This window comes from Eubalaena glacialis, chromosome 11, assembly GCF_028564815.1.
Source record: "Eubalaena glacialis isolate mEubGla1 chromosome 11, mEubGla1.1.hap2.+ XY, whole genome shotgun sequence".
Lineage (NCBI taxonomy): Eukaryota > Metazoa > Chordata > Mammalia > Artiodactyla > Balaenidae > Eubalaena > Eubalaena glacialis.
In genome coordinates, this window is record NC_083726.1 from 49,027,251 (window position 1) to 49,055,021 (window position 27,771).

The 27,771-nt window shown below is 34.2% G+C and overlaps 2 protein-coding genes across 3 annotated transcripts in view; both read right to left on the bottom strand.

The window, feature by feature from the left end:
- LYZ (lysozyme) overlaps window positions 1–27,771 on the bottom strand; it is a 79,692-nt gene that overhangs the window by 38,837 nt on the left and 13,084 nt on the right. The window lies entirely within an intron of this gene.
- Window positions 12,037–27,771, bottom strand: part of CPSF6 (cleavage and polyadenylation specific factor 6) — a 28,833-nt gene continuing 13,098 nt past the window's right edge. The window contains exons 4-11 of one of the 2 annotated variants that reach the window (XM_061206540.1): window positions 26,258–26,403; window positions 25,174–25,347; window positions 24,934–25,044; window positions 23,983–24,487; window positions 21,753–21,868; window positions 21,114–21,267; window positions 18,842–19,031; window positions 12,037–12,197 (exon numbers count right to left, since the gene is read on the bottom strand). In XM_061206540.1, the coding sequence (XP_061062523.1) occupies window positions 18,845–19,031; window positions 21,114–21,267; window positions 21,753–21,868; window positions 23,983–24,487; window positions 24,934–25,044; window positions 25,174–25,347; window positions 26,258–26,403 (1,393 nt within the window). In that variant the 3' untranslated portion in view covers window positions 12,037–12,197; window positions 18,842–18,844. The remainder of the gene's footprint in view (window positions 12,198–18,841; window positions 19,032–21,113; window positions 21,268–21,752; window positions 21,869–23,982; window positions 24,488–24,933; window positions 25,045–25,173; window positions 25,348–26,257; window positions 26,404–27,771) is intronic. The other variant, XM_061206541.1, reaches the window with a different exon arrangement.

Below are 27,771 nucleotides of genomic sequence, written 5' to 3' on the forward strand. Positions count from 1 at the left end.
AACTTTAATTGGATTTGCACTGATGCTAAGTTAATTTGGAGGGAATGGCCATATTTACATTAAATCTTCCTATTCATGAACATGGTATGTCCATTGATTTGGGTCTATATGAACGCCTTCCATTAGAGGTTTAAAACTTTCTCCAAAAGGGCTTGCACATCTTTTATTAGATTTAAAACTAGCTACTTTATATCTAGTTTCAATATTGATGTTGTGCCCACAGAGCTTTCTAACCTTTTGATTCTAATAATTTATCTGTAGAATCTTTCATACCAACTCCTATCTTCTGTAAGTAATGACCAGTAAATCCCATTGTCACATTCTCTAGATTGGCTCTTCTGACCCTAAAGTGGATTACTACTCTGCTATTGAATCTTCCTAAATTTGTTTCCTCACCTGTAAAATGAGGAACTCCAATGGAATTGATTTGATGCTCACATTAAAAATACCACCTGGGAAAGTGGCCAGCATATATTAGTCTCTTCAATGGCTTTCTTCCAGACAGCACATGGTTTTCTTTCTTTGTGTATTCATGGTATTTTGCACATGGCAGTCATTTTGAGTATTCACTGAGTATAAATTACTTTATTTCCTGACTCTCGAAGGGCAGAAAGAATATTCCTTGGCTTATGTCCCCTTCCTGAATGCCACGTATAGCAGAGAGTGGGCACTCAAATGCTAAAAGATAGGCTTTTTCACCTAGGGTTAAAAACAAAAAAAGTATTATATAGCTATGTAAAATTAAGCCCACACTCTTATACCTACCACAAGAATTCTATTCAGAATGACATTAGAATACTATACTTTTCAAAGAAATGTTAAATATATTCTCCATATAAATAATCTATATATAAATACAAAATATGTAGGTACAAAATTCCTTCTTTTCAAATGACCCTTATTACGTGCACTGAGAAAATTTAGAAGTATTTTCAGTATAAAGATGGAAATAAAAAAGGTTTTATTAACTGATTTCATCAGAATATTATCATTATTACTCTGATCTTTTGGTTTGACTATATTGCTGTGACTTAACAGGGACAATGGATTAGAAAAGAATCCTTCAGATCTTTCTTGGATGAGAGCCTGGCTTGGATTTTTCAGTTCTTGAGTTTGTCCTTAATTAGTTATTACTTTGGGTCTGAATGCATACACTTAACTGTTTCCTCAATTATAAAATGAACTTACTAAATTACAACTTACCCTTTTTTTTCTTACATAGTTATCACTAGATGGCAGCACACTAATATTTTAAAATATTAAGCCTCTGTAAAAAAATCACAAAATATTTTAAAGGATACCAATTTTCACCTCTAAAATCGATAATTTTTAAAGCACCCATTATTGAAAAGGATGTGGAGAAATACGCATTTTCACATACAGCTGTGGTGAAGGTCAATCAGAGGGCAACTTCATGTGTCAAAAACCTCAATTGTTCATACTTATTGAATCAAGCACCAAAAGACACTTTTTGGAAAAGATGTGCATTTAGATTTACTTGTAAGGATTTTCATTATAATATCCTTTATACAAGTCAAAAGTCTAGTGAGATAACCTGAATACCCAATGATAAGAATTAAAATGCCCTCCACATAACCTACCTGTACAGTCCCTCTATAAAACTGACTTATTAACACAACATTCATGTCCAAGAACTTCTGCTTACTAATTACATTACATAAGACTCAGTGCGTGTGTTCCTAAACTATATCGATAGTATTTTTTCCTGTGATTTCATGACTTAACACTATGTAAACCAATAAAATGTGAGTGCAAACACAACTGGTTCAATGAAAACTACGTTAAGTGCTTTGGAAAGACTGGCTAAAGATGAGTCACTTTAAAAATCACAGTTGATAAAGAGGGACATTACACAATGAGAAAGGGGTCCATTCTCCAAGAAGACATAACAATTCTTAATGTGTATGTGCCTAACAACAGAATATCAAACTACATGAGGCAAAAACTGATAGAACTCCAGGAAAAAAATTAAATAAAAATCACAGTTCACAATGTCATACTTCACACCCAACAAGATGGCTATTAGAAGAAAACTGGAAAATAGGTTTAGTAAAAATGTGGAGAAACTGAAATTCTCACGCATGGCTCGTGGAAATATAAAATGGTACAGTTGTTGTGGAAAAGCTTCAGGGTTCCTCAAAAAGTTAAATATAGAATTACCATGTGATCCAACAATTCCACTCCTAGGTATATATCTAAAAGAATTTCAAGAAGAGACTCAAACAGATACTTGTACACCAATGTTCACAGCAGCATTATTCACCACAGCCAAAAGGTGGAAACAATCCAAATGTCCACTGACGAATTGATAAACAAAATGTGGTATATACATACAATGGAATATTCAGTCTTAAAAGTAATGAAATTCTAACACATGCTACAATGTGCATTTTGAAAACATTACGCTAAGTGAAATAAGCCAGCACATAGGACCAAATATTGTGTAATTTACTTATATAATGTACCTAGGACACACAAATTCATAGAAAGTACAGTAGAGGTTGCCAGGGAGGGGCTAGAAGTGGGACAGGAATGGGGAGTTACTGTTTAGTGGGTACAGAATTTGTTTAGGATGTTCTAGAAACGTATAGTGGTAATGGCTGCACATTGTGAATGTACTTAATGCCACTAAAATGTATATTTAAAATGGTTTAAATGGCAATTTTTGTTATATACTTCACAATTTGAAAGATGCTGAATTAGCTCTTACAACTGTACTACCATAAGCATAAGCTAACAGGATAATGTGGTAGACCTAAACCTTAAGGACATTCATTCATTATTTACTGAACATCTATGTGCCATACTCTTATGTAGGCACTTGGGACTTACAAGATCCACGCTTTCATGTGCCTTATAGTCAAACAGACAACAAAGATAACATATTGTGCTAGGTAACAACATATATTGTGTTAGGTAACACATAGAAAAATAAAGCAGAACTAAGGGAGATACTGGGTTCCATTCTTCAATAGAAAGGTGAAAAAAAATCTCATTAAAATGACACTGTCATGCAGATATCCAAAGCATTCCAAGCAAGGAAAACGGCCCATACAAAGGCTAAGAGAGAGGAATATGCCTGGACTGTTTGAAAAAGGCGGCCAGGGGAATTCCTCGGCAGTTCAGTGGTTAGGACTCTGAGTTCTCACTGCCGAGGGCCCAGGTTCAACCCCTGGTGGGGGAACTAAGATCCCACAAGCCACGTGGCATGGCCAAAAAAGGAGGCGAGAATGGCTGGAATGCAGCGAGCATGGGGAAAGGTACTGGGAGGTCTGGTTAGACAGGTAATAGGAGCCAAATCATGGAGGAACCTTTTAAGGACTGGAGTTTTACTCTAGTACAAATGGGGAGCCATAGCAGGATTTTGAACAGAAACCACAGAAGCTCTGACAGCTGTGCTAAGAACAGACTGTAGGGAGGCAGGAGCAGAAAGCACGAAGAGCTATTAGGAATCATTGCAGTAACACAGGCAAAGAATGAACGTAGTGCAAGCAGTAATGGGCTGTCAGATTCTAGGTATTTTCTGATGGTGGACAAAAAGATTTCCTGATGTACTGGATATGGGGTGTGAGAAGAGTCAATAATTTCAAGTTTTGACCCTAAGCATTTGAAATGATGTTGATGTTAGCTGTTAAGGAAGACTGTGGGCTGAGCAGGTGGTGGGGAATGGGTGAGGATGAAAGAATTCAGCCTTGTCATGTTATGTTTGGGATGCCTGTTTGATATTCAAGTAGAGATGTCGGTAGACACTTAAGTCTCCAGTTTGAGAAAAAGGTCTGAATCGGAAATATAAGTTTAGAAACTGACAGCATATTAATACTTAGAGCCATGAGACAGGAAAAGAGCACCAAGGAATGCAGGGAGGCTAAGCCTCCTGGGAGTACCCCACAATTCAAAAGTTAGGGAAGAGAAACAGAAGACTAAGAAGGATGTAAGGAATAATAAAATTTTAAATTAAAAATCTTCATTTATGACCCCATTTTATCTGCCTATTTATGTTCAACTGATCAACTTCTAATAAGAGGGCATGTTCCATCCTCAACATTCACGTAAGCATGCGAAACAACTGGTAAAAGGTACCTTCAGGTTATCTCACCCAGGGGTGAGGAGTTGTGCCATTTATCTCCCTCCTCCCTTTAGTGTTCATCTACATACTCGGATCATTTAAAAAGCCAAGGACAACATAAAACTGATTACCACAGAAGTTTATAGGTAGGCAGTTTCCCAGTGTGTAGATATACACAGCATGTTGGTTGCCAGCCATCCCGAAACAATTTCTGAGATGCCTAAAAATGATTTCAACAAATGTTTACAATGGATATACTACTATTAACTGTGAAAAGCCAGCCATCACTAAATTCAGCGAATAACCATTAGCTCCAGTCTTCACTCTGCAAATCACTTTCTAATAAAGTGAGCATGTTCTCAGGTTAAGTTAGATGCTTAGATTCCAGCATTTTGTGTTTTCATTTTCTCCCTTACTTGGGAAAAGCTGAAGAAAGAGTAATGTAAAATGACTTACCAGTTTCAGGGGAAAAAGAACTAAAGTGGTACACAGTGATACTCGAGTTTCTATACTGCACTGGGGTGCGGCCCAATTCCTGAGTCAATGCCAAAATTTCCCACAATGTTAACATTTCCACAAATGTTACTCACTGATCTTTTATCTAATAGGATAGCTATAGTAATTATGTCAGTAGAACCTGTACAACTATTAATATGAAATATTTTTTTAAATAAAAATAACAAGATACAATTGAGTTGCTATGGCCCGTCCTATACAGCACAGTATATTTTACAGAACAGGTATGCTCAGTATTTGTGGAAATGAACATTTTTGTTTTGTTTTGTTTGGCCGCACTGCACGGCATGTGGGATCTTAGCTCCCTGACCAGGGATCTAAACCCTGCAACTCCCCCCCACTCCCCCCACCCCCGCATTGGAACAGCGGAGTCCCAAGCACTGGACGGCCAGGGAAGTCCCAGAAATGAACATTTTAAAGTAATATACTCCTAAATGCTTACAGCTATCAATAAAGCTTTTTAATTTAGCACTTAAAGGCACTGGGGGCTTAGTTTGATAACCATTCAGCACACAAGCTGTGTGGCTTTGCAGTCGTAAACCTACTCTAACTTCAACTCACCATTCTGCTAGCCATAACCCCTCAGAGCCTGTTGGCTCACTTGTAAAAGGAGAAAACCACCTTGTGTATTCGACAGGGTAAGAAACTCTATCGAGATAATAGGTACAACAGCAATTTTTAAAAAATGCTCATGGATGGACGTTGAGCATATGCTAAGTAAAATAAGCCAGACAAGTACCCTATGATATCATTTATATGCAGAATATAAAAAATCAAACATGTAATAAATCCTGATAGCAGTCCCCCCCAACCCCCCAAAAAACAATGAGGACATGGGTGATTCTATTCTGCAGCTGGGTTGACAGCCATTAAAGTGAAAAATGATGAAGACTCTCCCCATTATTTAGTTTCTTTTAATTGTTACTACAAAGTTATGGCTTTAATCCACATGTCTTCTAAACTCCAAAACCATATAACTATTGGATACATGACTACTTGCTATTTCTTGGATCTCAAAGGCATTAAATTCAGTGTCTCTCCATCTTTTTCCAATGTTTCCCAACTCAGGCAATGACATACCACTAGGCTCTAAACATCATCCTTCCAAACTTTCACAGTTATTACCAGTTTTGTCTCAAGTCTTTCACTAAATCAACTTTTCTCTACCACTATTATTCCCAATCTCTCTCTAGTCAAAGGGCTCTTGTAATGGTTTCACTGGTTTACCTCATCTATTCTTTACCTGATTTAATGTGCAGCCAAGAAGCTTTCAGAAATGCTTTGACACTACACACACTTCAATGATGCCACATCATTCCTGGGACAATCTTTAGTGTGATTTACAAGCCCTGCAGAGTCTTGGTCCTTGTCTGTTTCTTGAGCCCCCCACACAGGCCATGTTCTACACTCCCTACTTCAGTCAAACTAGTATTCTTCCTAATACGCTCCCTCACACCAAAAGGCCTTTTGTGCAAACCTCCCTTTGCCTAGAAGGTACTCCCCTTCCCTTTTCCCCAAGTTAAATCTTATTCCTTCTTCAGGACTCGGTGTAACTTAAGGAAGTAAACTATTTTCTCAAGTTTTCCTATAAGCTATAGGTTTTTTGAAAGGTTTTTAAAATATATATATATATTCCTAATCTAACACTGAAAATAGCAACTGACTGGAATTGATATAACATGAAAATTCAAGAACTCTGTTAGTAAAATATAAAAGAGAAACAAAGATACAAGACAGCATTAGAAACCATTTCTAATATCATTTATTTTTGGAATTAAAACTAGAAGACTGGTAAAATTCTGTCTACGAATCCTTTATTATTATTATTTTTTGGTCGTGCCACACGGTTTGCAGTGATCTTAGTTCCCTGACCAGGGATCGAACCTGTGCCCCTGCAGTGGAAGTGCGGAGTTTTAAGCATTGGACCGCCAGGGAATTCCCTTACAAATCCTTTATTAAAAAACTCCCTCTTTCACCAAATCAGGCCTTGACTGACTCCTAATTAAGTTTTGTGTAGCACCTGATTAAAAGATGTTCCCAATAATCTTTTCTTTCAAATACTCTTCAAGAGACTCAATTAACTCAATGCAAGTGAGGATCAGTGAACACAATCCTCTTTAAAATGTAAACATATAACAAAGAGTATTAGCGAAACTAATAAAACCTCAAGCACAATTTTAATGGGGTCGTGGAAAGAGATCCTAGTAATGGTCATTTATTTCTTATATCGTTATTTCAACTGTTCAGAATTGCTACCTTCAACATACACTGAATCATACAGATGAGAAATCTGGGGCCTGATTTAACACCTGGCACACAAATCTTTATTGAAATCATAATTTGTTCCTGTTTAAAAAGTACTCTATATTACTTCAAAGCTAGTATGAAATATTTTTGCTGCAACCTAGAAACATTTTTACTTGATTAAAGTCTAGTAAGGTTAATAATCCTCTAAAATTAGACAAACGTTTTCTGAATCTTAGACTTAAAAATAAAGCAGCCTAGAAATCTTTTAGGTTTCTAAATCCTAATTTTAGTCAGATATCATCTGCTTTAAAGACCATCAAAATGCCAATACAAAAGAAAATGACCGGTATCTAGGAGGCTGGCTTAAAGATAAAATACAAACAGTACAATTTCTGTTATACTGCATATTGCAATTAGATATGAATTATTCACACCATACACAATGGTTAACAAATTATAAATCAAACAAACAAGACAAACTGCAAAGTATTATGAAAACTGTGTTTTATTTTCAATACAAGATAAATACCATGCGCGTTACTAGTGCAGTTTAAAGGCCAACAATGGCCATATAGCAAACTGCTGAACAGTCACCTAAATGCTAAAGAAAGAAAAGACAGAAAGTAAACATTAAACACAAAATTGCAATTACAAACATTTTAATAAAATGGGATGAGCTTTTTAATAGACACTAATATGGAAGTCTAGTTCTCAGGGACACCAAAAAGATGTTTATTTGATCAAATATCACCTTACCTTTTGCACAGAAATCTTATTGTGAAGTCACCATAGAGTCAATAGCTAAAATTTTAAGACTTTCTTTGGCCTTCTGGTATTAGTCAAATTATTTACAAACCATGGTTCAGTAATGCATGTATACTGGTAATACGATACAGTTTTTTAAGGGCTTTCGATTAAAAATTGTAAAACAACTTTGTAAGGCTGTACAAGGCTGTAAACTACTTTGCTAACATACCATGGAATGAAGAGGAAGAAGGAATAATAGACCTTTCTTTAAGGCTAAAGTCAATGTTATAGATGCATTCCTTAGAATACATTATGATTTACCCCAAAGGATCCTTTCCCATTAAATACCACCTGAGTACTACAATTTTCAAAGTAAAAAAATAAACATGAATTCACCATTTTAAAATAATTTAACTTACAGAATGCTGAGAAGTGTTACGCAGTAACAATGAGACAAAAAGAACACATCTTCAAAATGAAATGTTTTCACTAAATGCAGGGTCTGTCCAATTATGAAATTAATGTAAAACATTTACACCCATGGCGGAGTTTTAGGATACTCCCACAGGAAAAACTCTCCATAGTATTTATTATCTGCAGATACCACTTCAAGATTTGTGTGACTTCAATTAAACGCCACCTAATATTTTAAAGAACTCTCATTACAATATGCTAATTAATATAGCAGGAAGTCTTTAAAACATTAAAATCTGTCTATACCTAACGAAGTGTTTATATGTCCCATACAAAAACCATAGTAGCTGCATACTCAGAGTGAATGCCAACAACCTGAAATTTTAAAGAAATTGGTTAAGACAAACCTAAATCAATCTGAACAAGATACAACTGCCTGAATATTTTGAATATTCATAGAAATTCATAATGCTTCTTTCTAATACCAAGAAAGAAGAGTATAAGAACTTCCTCCCAGAAGCCTAGACACTTTAGACATTTTAACACATTTTCTATTTCAACTTACAATAAGATACTTTAATCCTCAATCTTTTGAGTTCTCTAAATCAAAAATCTCACATTACAAACACAAGGAATGCTATATGTAAGGCCACATCTTAATAAATTTATAATTTTTGGTTGAATATTTATTAAAAAATTAGTCTAAGGCTTCTAAGAGTCAAGTTGCTAAAAAATAAAATACACCAGTGTTTAAACTGAAGGTTAACATAAAAAACAACACACACACACTGTAAAAACAGAAAAATGCTTTGCTACAAAAATCCCACTTAATATATTTTAGCACAAAAATGTCTAATGTGTACAATGGGTAAGCGTGCACTTAAAGTACATACAACTACGGGAAATATTACAGATGGCTATGGGATGCAAATGAACTTAATGAATAAAATTTAAAAGGCAGTTATCTGTAAAACAGCTAGGATCTCAATACTGTATTCTCAGTAAAGAAATAGAACATAAACTTCCTCTTAAAATAACAAGCTGAAGCTTAAAACACAAAAGTGAAGCCATTTTACAAGATACAGAAAACGCAATGATTATTCAGGTATGAAAACCAAAATGTCAAGAGCATGCCAACAGAAAGTCTTGTAGTAGCATCTCATTGTATAAAACAGTATGTATTTAGGTTATTAGCACATTTAAATACATAAGGGAAAGAAAGTCTTTACCCTTCCAACAATTTTTCCCCCTCACTATAAAATGTTATACAACATTCATTAAAATCTCCATGTTTATTTTAAGAACTGACCTTAAACTAGTAGAAAACAAAGCAATATTCTCCACAGGAGAATTAACTGAAAGTAATACCTTAAGCTACAATCCATAAGTTTTTTGTGAACTCCAAACTGTAGTTAACTGCTTAAGAATATTCTAGGTAAATGGGCTAAACTATGATCACTAGCCACTGTAACTTACTCCAAATCTTGCTTATAAAAATTGACAAAATAAACACTTATAAATTTATACTGGAATATCCTTTCCAAAACCTATGTCCATTAACCAAAAGAAGCACATTCAATTCAAAGTACTGCTTCAAAAGCAATACCATTCAGGTGCTGCATCACTCATTCATAACTTTACCGGCTGAAAGGAATGTGATGGCATAGCACTAACAAGTGCTATGGTTTAAAATTAAATTCAGTTTTGTTTTCATATCCACTATAATTATTATTAGGAAGAAATGAAAAGATCTCTGGGACTCTTTTTTTTTTTTTTTGGTGTCTATGTAGAGATTTATCTCTTTGGATTGTTTTTAAACATTTAAAAAATTTTTTTTCAAATAACATCAGCCCATTAAAAAAAAAAGGGATATGAAGAATAAAACATAGCTTGCATTTTCACCTTCACTGCTATATATTCATGTATCAGATAGAGAAAGACTTTGCAAAAATTGGTCAAATCAAAAAGTTATTCCCTTCTGATAACTTATAATAGACTAACAGCAAACAATTCTAGTACACTCACATTGTCTGCAACAAAAGTCATGTAATGAGATCAGCCAAGTAGGGAGAAGAATGATAAAGTATGAGCAATTAAAGGGTTCCACTGATAAAAAAAAAAAAAAAAGAAAAGGTAAATGAAGGATTTAATTAGTACAAAATTTCCAGCTTTCATTTCAAGTTCAAGCACGGTTAAGATTTTTATGATTCCATTTTTAAATTGTTCAGAGAAAATTGTATCCTCATGGACATTTACTTACCTTTTAAGCTTACTATTAACTAATTCCCTTGTAATATATTTATGTCCATACTTCTTCGCATTACAGCATTGTAATATTAAAAAATCTAAGAAATAACAAAAACTAACAACATCTATACACAAAGCAAGAAAACGGATTTTGATACAACTCCCAAATGTTAAAAAGGCAACTGCATTTTCAACAACATAGAACACTTAAAAAATCATTTCTGAGAGCAAACAGTTCTGATAAACACCAATGATTCCATGCACAAATACTCTAACCACAAAATGTTTTAAAATAAAGCTGGCAATAATATGGATAATTTAAAACAGCTAATTCTGCAGGAACTGGTATGATGGTGGACAACATGAAAGTAAAGAACTGCAGTTCTCTGGAGGGCTTCTAAGGTTGCACTTACATAATATTTAGGGTGCCTAAATAAGCAACGTCCTAAAATTTGGCTATACGTTTAAAAAAAAAAAAAAAAAAGTGTATTGTCAGAAGATCTCTCAAAGATAATCAGATTTTAAAAACATTAAAAACAAATTAACTTGCTTAAGGATTTTAACTCAAATTTCTGAAGTAATGATTCAAATGAACTTTCTATAAAAATGTCTAATCAAATTGACACTCTGCCTATGCTAATTTTACAATTAAGAACACATGCTAGCCAGGTGCTTTTAATGTGGGCTTATATGCAAGGCAGGTTTGAAAAAAATCTTTGATTAGGTAACTTCAGCATGAATTAATAGGTTGCATGAATACATAGAACTCCTTAAACTATGGAGATAGGTACACCTATAATCTCCTATTACACATATAGGAGAATACAACCCAACGTTAATAAACATCACACCCTTCAGAAATCTATTTCCTGTAACTGGAAAATAAAACTAAGGCTTTCTTTACTCACATTTGTCTGCTGCACGGCTGCCTATATTTACGTTGCCCATGGCTTCAAAAATAAACCATAAGCACTATCAATATAAAATAGCAAATAACTGCCACATCAAATCAGAACTGTCAAAATATTTCTTCAATGCTAGCAGTTTACAATTAAGCGTTTCAGTACATCTGTGTTGTAATTAAGCTTCATTACTGTAGCAAATCACGTGTGGGTTTTTACTAAAATGTTAAAACCACAAAATCTTTGTTGACCCCTAACACAATGACTGGATTGCTATGTTGTGAAATTTCAGTTTTTACAAGTTTACATACCATTCAGCAAAGTCACAAGCTTAACTAGGTAAAAACAGCTAGAAAAGCAGAATATAGAAATATTAAATACCCATGTAATCACCTATTCTAATATCAAAATCAAGGGCAAGAGACACTTAATTAGTATGTTTAATTCACTGAACGCAAGATTAGATTGATGCATATCCAAAAATGCTATTGCAATGTTTTTTTAAAGGACAGTATAAATGTCATAGTAACATTATCTTTAGATATTGCTGAACACAAGACTTTCCCTGAGGTGTAAACATCAAATAACTTGAACAGCTTTACACATCAGCCCCATTAAACAGTTTATTACAACACTACATCTATTGTAATCAAAGTGGTGCTGTTTACAGACATTATCATATGAACATTTTTAACAAGAACAAACTACTATAAAACAAGCATTTACTTGACGTTTTTCTCCAATTGCTTGCACATTATAATGGCTAAATGTATATAACCAGTAATAAAGTTGCAAAAGCTATAACTTTTTAAATCACACAGGTTTCCTTCAAATAAAACAGGTAAGCAACATAAAAAATAAAAGTAGAGCTACTGGTTACCATTTATGCAGATTTGCTTTATTCAGATCTATTCCTGTTCATTTTATCCATGAATCCTTACAGGTTCAGTTCAATCACAAGAAGCAAACTGCTGGACAAGCGTCACTTTTCCCCCATGAAGACTGTTTTGTCTTGGAAGGTGTTCCTCTTCCTTCAGCTGTAATGTGTCAAAATTTATGATGTAGATTTTGCTATTCCCCATAATACACAGAAAAATGCTGGCTTAACTATACATACACAAGTCGTGCATCTACACTGTTATGTATTCTAACACAAAATAAGAATTAACTGAAACAGTAGCTGCCTTTGTGATGGAGAAACGCTCCCAAATTTATGTGATGATTAAAACTGAGACATTCTGATTTCATTCTTCTTAAATATTATTGCCTTATAAATTTAATGACTGAAACAGAAATGAAAATGTAGCAGCTACTGTTTCTGTGAAGATGGAAACAATTATAAGTCATTTTTCTAAAGTATGCGTACTACAAAAATAAATGGAAAAACGCTTGGATGATTTTAATGTAAATATTTTCATTCATCCACATAAATTCTATATAACTCATAAACAATTAAATGAGAACTGAATATAAATGCAATAAATTATTTTACAAATTAGTTGTATTTATTTGACATACAGGAACTTCTGCAAATGTTATAAATCAAACGGTCCTCCATGTTACAAAATTTATAAATATAAGCTCAGTATGCACATTTAAATAAATATGACATCCACGTACAAATCTTTAGACATATACAAATTTATAACATTACCGTCCCTCTATTCCACCTACACTGAAATATCTAATGTAAGTATATAAACTAAGCCAAAACAAGCTAAATGGGAACCTACAATGATAAATTTCATTGAAAACTCACATAAAGAAAAAAAACCCCAATAAATGAGATAACCTAAAATTTCAGGAATACATAAATATGCAAACTTCAGGTAGAGGTTCACAAAAGAAACATTCAATTAACATGGATATAAGTGATCACTTGAAACACCAGATATTTAAAATATAAATTCCAAGAGAGTGTTTCAATAATATGATGTAAGAGGCAAAAGGGCACAATGTTTAGTGATAGTCTTCCATAAAAGTAACTGAAAAATACTTTTTGCTCTACAATTAAGAGTAATTAATATTCTGTCACAACTATAAATTTTCTTCTATGTCCTTTCCTCCTCAATTAGGGTGTAAGCATCTTAAGAGCATCAGTACACATATGCATTCACAATGCCTAGCAGTAAAAACTTAAATTTTACAACTACAAAAGGAAAAAGCAGATGTTATAATCCTGGACTTTTAAATAGTTTTTAATTTGCCCATATTTTTCAAATAGATACTTAAGCCATTTCTAATGTTACCTTTCATTGTATTCTATCTTATGCTGATAAAGCTTTTGGTGGAATTATTTCATGGAAAAAAATCTAGAAAGGTAGCTTTCACACATTTTATCTTTACTACTTTGCAATATACTTAAAAAAACTGGTATTGAAGTATTAAAGAGAGACAAGGCATATGTTCTAATCTGAAAAAATAGATTAATGGGAAATTCATAAATCTTATTGCAAAAGGATGTTATCTCCCTAATTATTTTGTCATGCTGGAAGGGATTTAAATAAGAGGGAAAAGTTAAGTCACAGTGAGCAAAACAAAAATACCCAACCAACCCTTCCAAAAAACATAGCATACACTGCAATTTTATATCACTCCAATGGAGAATTTTTACTACATTTTAGGTAAAGAATCCTGCTTGTGAAATTACAACACATATCTTTAGGATGAATGCACTTATCTTTTGCCTTATAGATAGACCTTTACTATTAATAAGTCTCTAATTTTCACCATACAGACAAAATCTGGGGGATAATCTGACAGTTTTTATTTCTATTTCTAAACACTTTACATTTATCCATTTGGAAATACAAAATTTTACAATCTTAAAAAAAAAAAAAAAAGAAAAAGCAAATTTGAAGGCAATACAACCCATTTCCAATAACCCAATTCCATATTATAGTCTCAAGTTTCTAAGTAGAAATCTACATGAACAAAGATATCAAAAAGAAGCTTAAAGTGACAAATACATTCAACGGTCATGTTTTCAGAATACCATGTGGTCAAATCTATAATGTCAAAGCCACACAATTTCTTGCTTTAGCTATCAGTTATAGAAGGAAGATCTACGTAAGCAGTTGTTAAAAAAAACTAAGACAGACAGAATCTATGGCTCTTTAATGAAGTATATAAAGTGAGCACTAAGTTAAAATTTCAATACAGAGAAGCACCTGCATTTTGAGATAATGCAAGATCAAGTCAATACTAACAACTCAAATTACGAGTGTTTCTGTTAGAAAACTTATCCAAGCAAATTTATTGGTATCAGTTAATTCACCTTTCAAGTAAAAGATTCAAATATATATTAGATATGGATCTTTTACAGGTTTTCACATTAATACACTGAATTAGAAGGATTCTAATATAATTTTAGAGATATACTTTTATTAACGCAGTATAATAAAATTCACTTTTTTCTTAATGAGAGGAAAGGAGATGAAGTGGGCAAAAGAACTAGAAGTATCTAAATACAAGTGAACTCTTTAAAATCAAAATCCCTTCTTGCATTGACTAGAACATATTACACAAAATCCTGTTTGTTGTAGATGTTTACAAAAAACTCCCTTACTACCAAAACATTTCGTACTTTCATCTTTGCACCTCTGGAGATAGTACTTACCTCATTTTAACTAACGCATTTCATTACACTATAAAACATATACAGGATGGTTGCTCTAGGCAGTTCACTAAATAGTAGAAATAAACTTCACAGTTAAAGAATACCCAGCTTTGCCCAAAAAATTTGACAAAATGGACATTTCAAAATAAGCTGCTGTGTGATTTAGATTTCACTGTGAGAGTTAAAACATGCTACCACCAAGGCAAATTAGTAAATTTGGACAGCATATATGACACCCTTACTCCTTTTTTGGTTATTAGATTTCCTTTAAACAATGCTAACTATTCATTCAAATCATTATTTATTCAAACAATCTAATTTACAAGCTAAAACAATGGTAATAAATTTCACACTGAGATGAAGGTGAGAGATCAAGGTGACTCACATTGGCACTGATTTTTTTTTTTTAAACAAGGAACATTAATCATTTGTAAACAAAACCATATTCTTAAACCACAGTGAGCAAAACACACACTATACATCCATTCTAGGATCACTTCTTACCCTCTTCTCACTTTAATTAACATAACTGTGTAGTCAGGCAGGTTTTGCAAATAACACTAAAAGCAAGGAAAATTAGAGCGAAAAAAGTGAGAGCTGGCATATCCAGATGAAGCAGTTAGGATATATGGGGAAACCATAAACACAGGGCTGGACAGTATTAGTCAGATCTCAGATGACTTAAGAGTTGCAGAAATAATTTTTAAATCTCATTACCACCAGTATCATTCATCAGATAATTAGAAGAATTTAATTTTCACATAAGACTCAAAGTAACACTAACTCTTCAGGAGATAAAAACATCTTAACATTTATGCAAGAACTTTTGATTCTTTTGGCTTTTTTTCCCCCCAAAATTAATGCAAAGCTATAAATTGAATAAGGAATGCAAAACACCCTAAATCCTGTGCAATGACAACAAAATCTAAGATCATGGTATTTGTGATAGGAGAAAAGTAATCATACAGCAAAGGAAAGTATAGTTACTTAACCTATACCCCGTACATGATGCTTAAAATCTATCAAAGGAATGGATAATGATTTGAGAATGTGTAAAACATCATGTGTCAGAGAGAGAAAAAGCATGAATAAAGAGTATTTAAAAAAATAATTTCATTTCATTACTCTTCAGTATACAAAGAAAAGTGGAACTGTTAACAGAAATCTGCTGAGTAGGGTTGTTCCCAGCAAATAATAAGAGGAACACAGAAGAAAACAACTATGAAAACAAAATTATTTCTGTAAAAAGCATATAATCTTAAAACACTGAACTACTTTTGTTTTGCTCAGAGTGGTCTGAGAATAGAGGCAGAAATTACAGAATATGAAGCACAATATATTTACATACTGAAATTTACAATACCGATATTCCCATTAAAATATTATATATTTGAATTTAGATATTAAATGCTTTTAGAAAAACTAATACATTTTTTAAATGAGAGAATGCAATTAACATTACCAACAGTTCAAACACACAAAAAAATTAAGATGGGACAGACATTAACAGCTTGCCAACATCATTTAAGTTTCCAGTTAAATTAAGAACTCGCCCTTTTAGCCATTCATCATCACTTTAATAATAGATTACATTATTGTTTTATTTGTATACAGACTTACTACTGACATTCACTTTAGCTTCCAAGTTACTCTTATTCCATTCAGTCCATTTAAGATTTACATGGAAGTTCAAAAGGACTCATATTTTAAAACTTCTAAAAAAGGTCAATAGACCTCATTATGATGGTGATTAAATGTGCAGATATTTTTTATTTGCTCAAAAAAGTTTTTCACTCAGATATATTTAATCCCAGTCCCTACCCATTTAGTCACGTCTATGTTCACAATAAATACTGTTTGGTATAGCAAAGGTACAATATTCCAGGATAACAGAATTTTTTGCACTGGAAATGCTTAAGTAAAATTTTGCTTGGATGAAGGCACATAACAATATTACAACTCAATTCTGATTAATGCACAAACAAAACATGGGAATTTGGGTATGGTACACATCAGTGATTAAGAAAAAATGTCAACAATAGTTTGCAAGTTAGGAATTCATAGTTAATGTCTGAATGTAATGAAACTCAAACCATTATATAGTTAGGTGTACCCATTACCGGAATGTAATGTTAATTCAAAGTATTTAAAATTAACAATGGACCTTTCAGAAGGAGTTTACTTAACTATGCTAAAACCGTTAAGAAGACTTGTTAATTAACTTTGGGTATAAACTGGTTCAGAATGCCCTTGATGGGCATATCCAATCTTGGAGATGACTGAAAATGTATGCAAGTTCCATTATCATGACTTCAGTAACTAGAAGCTTGCTGATAACTGACAAAGTCTAAATAAAAATATAACTTGAAGGACCTGTATCTTACTTTAAATGAAATGGCTGATATACGTTAAGCATTTCCCTAAGTTGGCCACAATTCACCTTAAGCACTGATGGACACAGAATTTTTTCTTAAGATGGGATCAGATCTATTCAACTGGGGGGTGGGGTGGGCAGGAGTGGGAGAGGCGGAGGGCTACATCTTTAAAATTTAGTATTTAGTCTTACATGATACAACATTCAGTTCTTACATCCAAAAACAGTATCAATTTCAATAAGCTTAGTTTTAAAAATAAAAAGTTTTGCCTCATATTAAAATAATGTTTGAGAATTATTTATATTAAGTTCTATAATACAGTACATGGAGAACTATTTTAAAATTAAGGTTTTGATATATATTCAAGATGCATATTCAAAATGCAAGGAAAAGTATTAAAACTTGCCTTTTTACTTCAAAAAGCCCTTAAAACTGTAAATAATGTAATAGGTTATTTGTGTACCATAAAAATAAGACTTACATGCTTATTTTCTAAGTAATATTACTTAAAAAGGATCTTGTTTGCTAAAATATATCTACTTTAAAGAAACTGTTATTTTGTCACAGAATTACATACAAGCCTTTGATTTTGCCCATAACAATTTAAATACTAACAATTACCATAACTGAATTTTCAATATTTCCCAATTTTATTTATGGAAAATAATCATGTAAAGAGTAATTACCAATAAGGGGTTTGTTTTAGCCTAATTTATTTTGGATATGCCACCAACATATGAAGAAAAAAAAATCTGTTTACAGAATAACCTTTGTGTCACATGCACAAGCCTTATAGTGCCCTCTCCCCACTTTTCACATGAATAAACGCTGTTCACAAATATAAAAATAAAATTACACGTGAAAATGAAGTATAAACAGACTCTTCCCGCTTTATGAAAAATGTACACAATAGTTTTAAAATACAGAAATAAAAGACAATGATTATGGTTTATGAATGAAACATCAAAGAAAATTATTTCAAGGTTATTCTAACCTGGGATGTATGATTTGATACAATTTAAAATTCTCTATATGGAATACCCTGAATCCATTTTAATTGAGTAACTTTCTTATCTTCTTTGCAAATTAAAGAATACTGTTTCTTTTCTTTTAAAAACAAAACCCAGATGGCAGGAAAAGTGTCTTTTCTAAAAAAAAAAAAAAAAAAGTTTTCCTCAATGCTGAGAAACCACCCTCCTATATTCTTCCTGTATTATAAACTATTATACTGTCAGATTTTCTTTAAAATTTTTAGGGATAAATAAAGTTAGTTCAGGAGAGAAACTTTATTTTTTAAAGTCCAAGCATATTATATATAGTATGAATTAACTCCCTATATTTTATATTTTAAATCACATGCAAACTATGTATGTGATTAAGAGAATTCCAATTTTTAGATTTTTAGAAGTAGACAATGAGTCCTCTTGATTATTTCTTAGGACCATTAACCTGAAACCTAAAAGCTGTAACTCAAGCAAGCAACACAATATTCAAGGATAAGAGGTCAAAATGTTTACCTGTTATTACTCACCTGTCATTTATCTCAGATGTTTCCAGAAGATTAAATTCAGAACAAGTAGTTGAACCATGTAAAATGTGGGTATATACTGTATAAACAATAGCCTCGGAGTTATAATTACTATTAATAATACATATGTTAAATACAACAGGAACAAGGAATACCCACCTTCTAACGATGACGATACTCGCGCTCTCGGTCGCGCTCTCGATCACGGTCCCGGTCCCGGTCCCGGTGTCTCTCTCGTTCTCTGCTTCTCTCTCTGTAATAATCATCATGACGATCTCTACTGCGGGATTTATGACGCCGACTCTTTTCTCGTGATCTACTATGATCCCTTTCTCTTGATCGTTCACGTCTTCTAAAAGAAATTACTGGATTAATGCTCTCCATAATTAGATAGCTTAAAAAGATATTCAATATTTTGGTGTTTAAAAATACCTAAGGCAAAAAATAACTTATAAATCTAATTTAAACTAAAATATCCTGAACTGCCAATAATGATTTACTCACATACAAGCATGAACTAGAAATCCCATTTTTAAAAACATTCACCCGGGACTTCCCTGGTGGTCCAGCGGTTAAGACTCCTCGCTCCCAATACAGGGGGGCCTTGGGTTCGATCCCTGGTCAGGGAACTAGATCCCGAATGCCACAACTAAAAATTGCATGTGCTGCAACTAAGACCCGGCGCAGCCAAATAAATAAATAAAAATTGGGAACCAGACACACCATGGCAATACACCATATCGTCTATTACATCTATTATAACTAGCAGCCTAAAACAGACATGCAGTATTTACTGAATGAAAAGCAGAAAGGTAAAGGAGAGAAAATTTCAAAGGACTTGTGTTTCAAGCTAAAGAACATATAGAAGGTAGTTTTTTAGACATAAAATTCATGAAATCACTCAATATATAATGAGACTTAAATACATAAAACTACCACCCATTAATACAGGTTACCTAAACCTATATGTAAATATCAATTTTACATGTAAAACTAGCCAAAATATGGTTCATCATGAGTGTCACCCCACTAAGAAACTTTCTAATGAAATATATACATAGGTATGCTTGGGGGGTGGTGGTTCTGAGGGGCATGGTGGGAAGCAGAGAAGAAACTTAGTAAACATGACCACTAGAAAAGACTGAGATACTATTCTCATTTTTATTTAATAAAGAGAAATGTTTCATGAACTGCCTTTAAAAACAACAACAAAAAACAGGTACTTTAACCAAAGTATGTATCTTAGAAATCCTACTATTCTAAATTCTGAAATTCACAACAAGGAAATAACAACTGGCTATTAGTTTAATCTCTATTTTGTATTTCTGCACCAGACAGCTCAACTTAGCAAACATTATTAAGTGCTAAGCCTGTGATCAAAGTAGAAGTTATTATTCTGGACTTAAATAGTTAAAAGAAGACTATATAAATACGGTCTTTAGGTATGACAAATGTGTTCACAGCCAAACATCTTTATACTGGGTCAAAAAGGTAATAATTATAAAGCTGGGGACTATGACAAAGACAAACTCTCTTTTCCTAATTTAATGAAGACAACTCTACCACTAGATAAAGTACACTAAAGACCTAAAAGTATCATGTCAAGGTTAAAGATCTACCTTTTGAAAATATGTAAAATTTCAAGGTCAGCAGTAATGCCAAAAAAAGGGAACTGCTTAATTAAAATAAAAATACTAAGAAATAGATTATTCATTAACTCCTTTGTTCAAGAAATATTTATTTAGCACCCATTCTGTACCAAGCACTGTTTGATCATTACAAATATTGTAGTGAACAAGACAGGTAAGGTCCTTTCCATCTTTCGATGTGTTCTAGTGAAAAAAAAAGTGCATTAGTAATAAATAAGAATAGACTATAGTAAGTATTATGAAAGAAATAAACAGAATGAACATGACAGAATAACCTGGGAGAAGACCCCTCTTAGCAAGTTAGACTGAGTTGAGGCATGAAGGATAAGGAGCCAGCTATTAGAGCCAGGGAAAAGGACTCCCAGCAGAAGAAACACCAAGTACAAAAACAGCAAGGTGGGCAGAAATACCAAGTACAAAAACAGAGAGGTGGGCAAATGCTTGACGTGTCAAGAAGAAGAGAAGGGAGACCAATGTGGCTAGAGAACAGTGAGCCAGAGGAGAGGTCCACAGTGAGGCTGAAAAGATAGGCAGAACTATATCACACAGCACTTCAATATTTACAGTCTTATTCTAAGAATAACTGGAAGCCATTGAAGGGTTTTAAGCAAGCAAACACCTAACATTTGATTTAGGGTTTAAACAAAAACAACAACAAAATCACACTAGCTGCTAAGTAAACAGTAATAAGTAAAATCAAAGTCCTATAAAGTCCCAAACACAGTATTTTTTCTATTTGCAAAGCAGCAGTTTTAAATAGACATGAGACAGGAAAGTTTTACCTTGATCCAGAACCGTAAGACTTGGATTCAATTCCATGAAGGCAATCTTGCAAAGAGCTAATAAGAACTTTGCAACGATCATCAGCAGATACTTTGGATTGTTTAATTAAAGAAATTGCAGTTACCAATGTCTCAATAGCACTCCCATAATCACCTGTGAGTGGAAGGAGATGGGCCAAAGTCAAACAAATTTTGTTTTCAAAATACCACCAAACCATTTGGGGCAACCATTTTACAAAAGCAATGCACTTTAAAATCACTACAGAAGATGTCTTAATTTTTTTCAGAGTTTCACCATTCTGAAAGGCTTTAATGTACATGAAGTTAACACCATTTGTTACTATTATAGCTGTGTGAAACACAATCATTTAGTAAATATGAGAATAAATGAGCTGCCTTAAGGTCCCTGAGCCATTAAATGTCAGGGCTAATATTTAAATTTACACCTAAAATTTTTAAATTAGGGGTTTTTCCACTACACTGTGACATACAGTTCCCTTCAATGCCTTTTAAATAAAGTATAGGTAATGATTTGGAAATAACTACTACATGTAGATTACCCATCTTCAAGACTGTACTTTTTAGGTCATTCCTAATAACATAAATAAGAAATGTTAATACAGAAAGAAATATACAAACCAGCACTGGCATCAGACACAGCTCTTGAAATAGCACTGCTTGAGATTGCCCTGTTTCTATTCATGATTTCTTCAAACTCAGCTTCACTCAATGGTGTTCTTGCAGTATCCATTTCCCTGTAAAATCGAAATAAACCTTAAATCATACTCAAAAGATTTTCTAAATCAGTCACAATAGTGTAAAGCAATTCAAATAATTGCTTTTGACAAGTGCCTTAGAGCTAATAGTTACTCTTTCAGATTGAAATGTGATCTTCTTCCTACAAAGAGAGAAGGTCTAAGCAAAATTCCCTTATCTTTCAGCTGAAATAAAGTAGCAACTTAGAAACCTCATCTTTCTGGAGGCCAGAAATTATGTTATTTATGTAACTATAATATACTATTTTTCAGAGTCATACAAAAACAGATATAATAAATTGTTCTGATGTCCCCCCGACACGTATGTATATCTAAACAAAAAATCCTGACTGCAAAAAATACAACCCTACACAATCAAGGGATGGAATTTGGTTTCATTTATATTTGGATCCTCTAGGCGCAAGGCCCAGTTCACAAGAGGAGGATAATAAATGTCTGTTGGACTAATAAAATTTCAGGAGGGAGAAGATTTTAGACTTATCTTGTTTGCCACTGAATCCCTAGAAGGCTACCTGGCAAATAAAAGGCACTCAGTACCTGTAAATATTTGTTGGAAAAAACCAGTAAAATCCCAAGATTTTCTAAAGCTGCTGGACAACTTTAAAAATTGTGACTACATGTGTAGTATAGGAAAAGGTAAACTTTTTGCCATCTTAGTTATTAGTTACTAGGTAGGATGTTGAATTGAGGCAAGCAGTAGCAGTTCATTCCAATGAAATGAGGAAACAGCTAATATAACCTTCCTCATGTTTATAAGGTATTACTGTTATTCCCAAAACTTTATAAACAGCCCAACCAAATCACAAGTTGTTCAAAATCCATGTATGATTTCAATTAATTTCTGTGACTCATACCCATCTGATCCCCTAAAAAAAAAAAAAAACCCACGCAAGATAATCAGTTTTCTCCAATTTTCAATTAAAAATTACTCAATAATAACCAAAAATATATACACAAATGTATTTTTAGAAAAACTGGCACTATAGAAATTCTATTATGTTAGAAAAAGGACATGAGATTCAAATTTTAAACTGTCAAACCAAGCCACCTAACCCACCCCTATACACTGAGTGGACACTTAATAGGTAGTTGTTCACTGGAATTAAGCTGAACAGGAGAAAAGTTGTGCTAGCTTCCTAGTTATAACGTTTTTCAAAAGAAAACGAAGCAATTTTGGCAGTCACATAAAGACACAACCTCTATGGATAAATAACTGTCAGGAGACTTTGTTTACAACATCAAATTTATTTCCCTGGCCCTGTGCAACTGTATGGAATTAGGCAGATGCTCAAATCCATCCCTGCAGAACACTGTCAGACAAACCGAAATACAAAGTCATTCAACAGTGATAGTTAAAGAATATAAAATCAAATGATAAACTCAAAAGAAACTGAACGTGGCAAATTCAAGTAGTTCTTAGAGATTAATCTCCAGATTATGATTTGAGTATGGATAGCTTTAAAAGTACTTTGAAAGGGGGCTTAGGGATCACTTAGTTCCACCGTGATTTCCACGCAGCTTTTTTCTAAGGATTGCCATTAACCATTTTAATTTCCATAAAGTCTGTGTTTTATAAGTCTTTGTCTACCCAAATATGCTTGTAAATTATTTAATGTTCCCATTTTAATTAAAAGTTAGTAATTCTGCTACTCAGGACTCCTGATAAGCATGAAATAATCAATAGTACCTATCTAATAAACTGACCTAATTCCTAAACCAATGAAGAAACTTTAATATTCTATGTAGTGTCATCAATGGTAAATGAGATTGACTTTAAAACCTTAAAAATAGCTTAAGGATCCCATTTGCTAGCTTAAATTATCTTTATTAACCTCTTTTAACTTAAAAATGATGAAAACAAAGTGACTTGCCCTAAAATCACATGGCTGTATAAGTGGCAGAGCTGGATTATTCCCAACCCCGTTCAGTATGTTTTTCACCATATCACACTGCTTCTTCTAAGAGAAAACAATACAGAAAATTATGTACCTGGGGAAAAGGTCATGATTTTTTTAAAACTTCACTGACAGAGAAAAATACCTTTTGCAGATCAAATACACCAAGTCTACTTTTATAGATACATACTAACTTACCTTCCAGGAGGCCCATAGTCACCCCTATCATATGGTGGAGGCCGGCCATATGGGTCCGTTGGTGGTGGACCCCGGCTATCTGATGTAGGCATGCCGCTGTTAGTTGGTGGAGGAAAGAAAGCGGGGTTCACATGTGGAGCTGGTGGTGGGGCACCTGGAGGTGGTCCAGGAAGATGCGGAGGAGGAGCGAGTGTAAGGGGTGGCCCAAGAGGGCCAGGTGGGCGAGGTGGAAAGGGGCCTGGAGGTGGAGGTGGTCCTTGTTGTGGAGGTGGTGGACCAGGAGGGGGGCCGTAGCCTGGAACTGGAGGTGGAGGACCAGGAGGAAGCGGACCCAATGGAGGCTGCCCAAAAGGTTGTCCAGGAAAAAGAACTGGTGGTGGAGGGCGATCTCCTCGATTAGGAGGCCCAGCTAAAGGAGGAGGCAGAACCTGACCAGGAGGTGGAGGACCTGGTGGACCGGGTGGTCCTGGAGGACCTAAGGGTGGACGTGGTGGAGTCTGTCCAGCTATAGAATAAAGGGGAGAGAGAGAGAGAGAGAAAAAAAAAAAAACTTCAATAAGGTAGTTTAATCTTCATGCCAAAATTATACTTTAAAGCGTAACTCATAGACCAAGACTCTTTCTCTTTAAATGAAACCCATATGGTAAATGCTACACTAACAATTACAAAGGTGAAGTTTATCCTTACACATTTAACTAGCTCAATTTATGCTTAAGAAAAATTACTGAAACAAAAACTTCAATAGATTACATTGCTTAGAGATAGTTTCCATCTTTCAGCGTACACACACTTCTTACAGTGAAATCACCCACCTTATAGTCTACTCTGATGCCAAGCTAGAAAGTGAAACAAGGAAAAATGGTCTTGAAAGGATTTTTTAAGAGGTAAGAAAATAAGACGGATGTAAATATTCTATATATAAGTCAAGCAAGTTTGGAGAAAAATAAAGACCTTTTAGGCCAAAAATGGGTATTTCCTCTATGCTGTGCCCCATATGCCATGGAATCCTAGTTTCCAGGAACAAAGGCCGAGTTCCTTTAACAAGATGCTTGATCAAATTTCCTGGATTCCAAAAATAGTATAACAAGGAGAGTAAGTCACATTAATAATGCATTACTTGAAAAAGAGAGAAAAGGAAAAGAGGTATTAGGTAGACACATTTTATCCATGGTAATTTAAGAAAAATTTTACCTGGAAAAGGTGGAGGTGGCCCTCCTGGTCCTGCTGGCCCAGGAAATCTGTCCCCACCAGGAACAGCCCCTGGAAAACGGGCCCGTCCTCTACCACCTTGTGGAAAGGCTGCACGTGAACTGCCTCCCGGAGGACCAGCTTTACCTTCCCCAGACATTTGTCCTGACTGTGTAGCTGCAAATATCCAAATACTCATAAATAGCATTTATTAAAATAGCTGATACATAACCACTGTTAGATATTGAAACAACTCTATTTCAAAGTTCATTTACACTATATACTAACTTGCAGATGCCTTGGGCCTGTCCAAACTACATGAGAAGTACCGGTTTAGGAAAACATTCATATCTATTTAAGTTCTTTTGAAGCCTCAAAAGATCCAGGCTTAAATGTATTTCCAATAAGCAAACATGAGTTACTTTCAAAAAACCAGTACTCTGCAGCTGCCAAGACCAAAATTCTCCAACAGAAATCTAAATGTCAGTAAGTATAAATCATTTAAATTTTGTAACATTCATCAGTTGAGTTTTAAGTGCTAGAACATTAAAACAACCACTTGAATTTCTGTTAATTGCCTGATCATCCATTTATCTCTTTAAGTGATAACATTTGTAAGTGTATAATGGCAAATCTTCTCTATAGCCACTTTACCAAGTGGTGAAAGGTCTTGGTGCTAAGCGGAAAATCAACAAATACTTTCTGATTATCAATGGTTCCTCCCCCACCATAACAGACATCCATGTAACTTTCCTTCAATCTAAGGATTAGAATGTAGTTTCTTCCTTTCTTTACGATGGGAATGACAGGACAAGAATGGCAGGGCTACAGAACTTGCACACTGTTGTATAATGCTGGGTCTGTGACATCTAGAGAAAAACGGGAGTAGGTTCCCAGTACATGGGACCAGTCATAATCGGTAATTTAAATCAAATTCAAAGCATGGACTTTCTAAAATGGATTCTACAATGAACTAAATACTAAATATAAATATTAAGATGACTTCTCCAATATAACATCTAACAAATGCTAGCAAGATTAGTTAAAATGTACAACTTTTAATAAAAGCCTTTGAGGGGTTGCTTACTTTTCCTGGACTGCATTTCAAATTGACTCAGGAACTGTTTATTGCATGGAGTTACAACAGGATTCTGACCATGAAGTTCTCTTTTAGGCAACAGATCCATTAACTTTTTTGAGGATGCTTCAGATCCAACACCAACAAGGGCAAACCTAAAAGATGTTTAAAGGGGTGTGGGTAGAAAGTGAGGAGGGATTAACTGTTACTACTCTTACTAAAAAGGAAATGGTCTGAATTTAATTTTACCTAAGAAAACGGAAAATATTTCTTAGAAATATACAAAGCTCACACTTTGATCTTTAACTTTTTTTTTATAACAACACATCATACTACCTACTCACTTAAAGTGTATAGAATTCAGTGGTTTCTTTTTTTTTTTTTTAATAAAGGCTTTTTTTTTTTTTTTAAAGATTGATTGATTGATTGATTGCTATGTTGGGTCTTCGTTTCTGTGCTAGGGCTTTCTCTAGTTGCGGCAAGCGGGGGCCACTCTTCATCGCAGTGCACGGGCCCCTCACCATCGCGGCCTCTCTTGTTGCGGAGCACAGGCTCCAGACGCGCAGGCTCAGTAGTTGTGGCTCATGGGCCTAGTCGCTCTGCGGCATGTGGGATCTTCCCAGACCAGGGCTCGAACCCGTGTCCCCTGCATTAGCAGGCACTCTCAACCACTGCGCCACCAGGGAAGCCCCAGTGGTTTCCTTTTTTTTTTAGCATATTCAGAATTTTACAAACATCACCACAATCAATTTTAAGAACAACTTTCATCACTCAAAAAACCCCCCATAACTGTTAGCTGTCACTCCATTTCTTCCCATCCTCCAACCCTAATGAATCACTAATCCACATTCTGTCCCTACAGATTTGCCTATTCTGGACACTTCATATAAATGGAATTATACAGTATGTGGTCCTTTGTGATTGGCCTTTTCCACTTAGCATAATGTTTTCAAGGTTTATGCATGTTGTAGCATGTGTCAGTGCTTAATTCCTTTTCACGGCTGAATAATATTTCATTATATGGATATACCACATTTTCCAAAAATCGATAGACATTTGGGTTGTTTCCACATTTTTCATTATTACAAATAATGTCACCATGAAAAGATGCTCAATATCATTAGCCAACAGGGAAATGTAAATTAAAACCACAATGATACCATTTCACATTCAGTAACCAAAAAGACAATTAACAAGTGCTGGTGAGGATGTGGAGAAAACTAGAACCCACATACACTGTTTGATGGGAAATGTAAAGTGGTGCAGCCACTTTGACAAATATCCCAGCAGCTCCTTAAAAGGTTAAATACAGAGTTAAAAATACAATCCAATAAATCTTCTCTCCTGGGAGTTCCCTGGTGGTCTGCCTAGTGGTTAGGACTTGGCGCTTTCATTACCATGGCCCAGGTTCAATCCCTGGTTGGAGAACTGAGATCCTGCAAGCCTCATGGCAGAAAAATAAATCTTCTGGTGTATACGTGTACCTAACAGAATTGAAAATATATGTTCACACAAATTGGTAC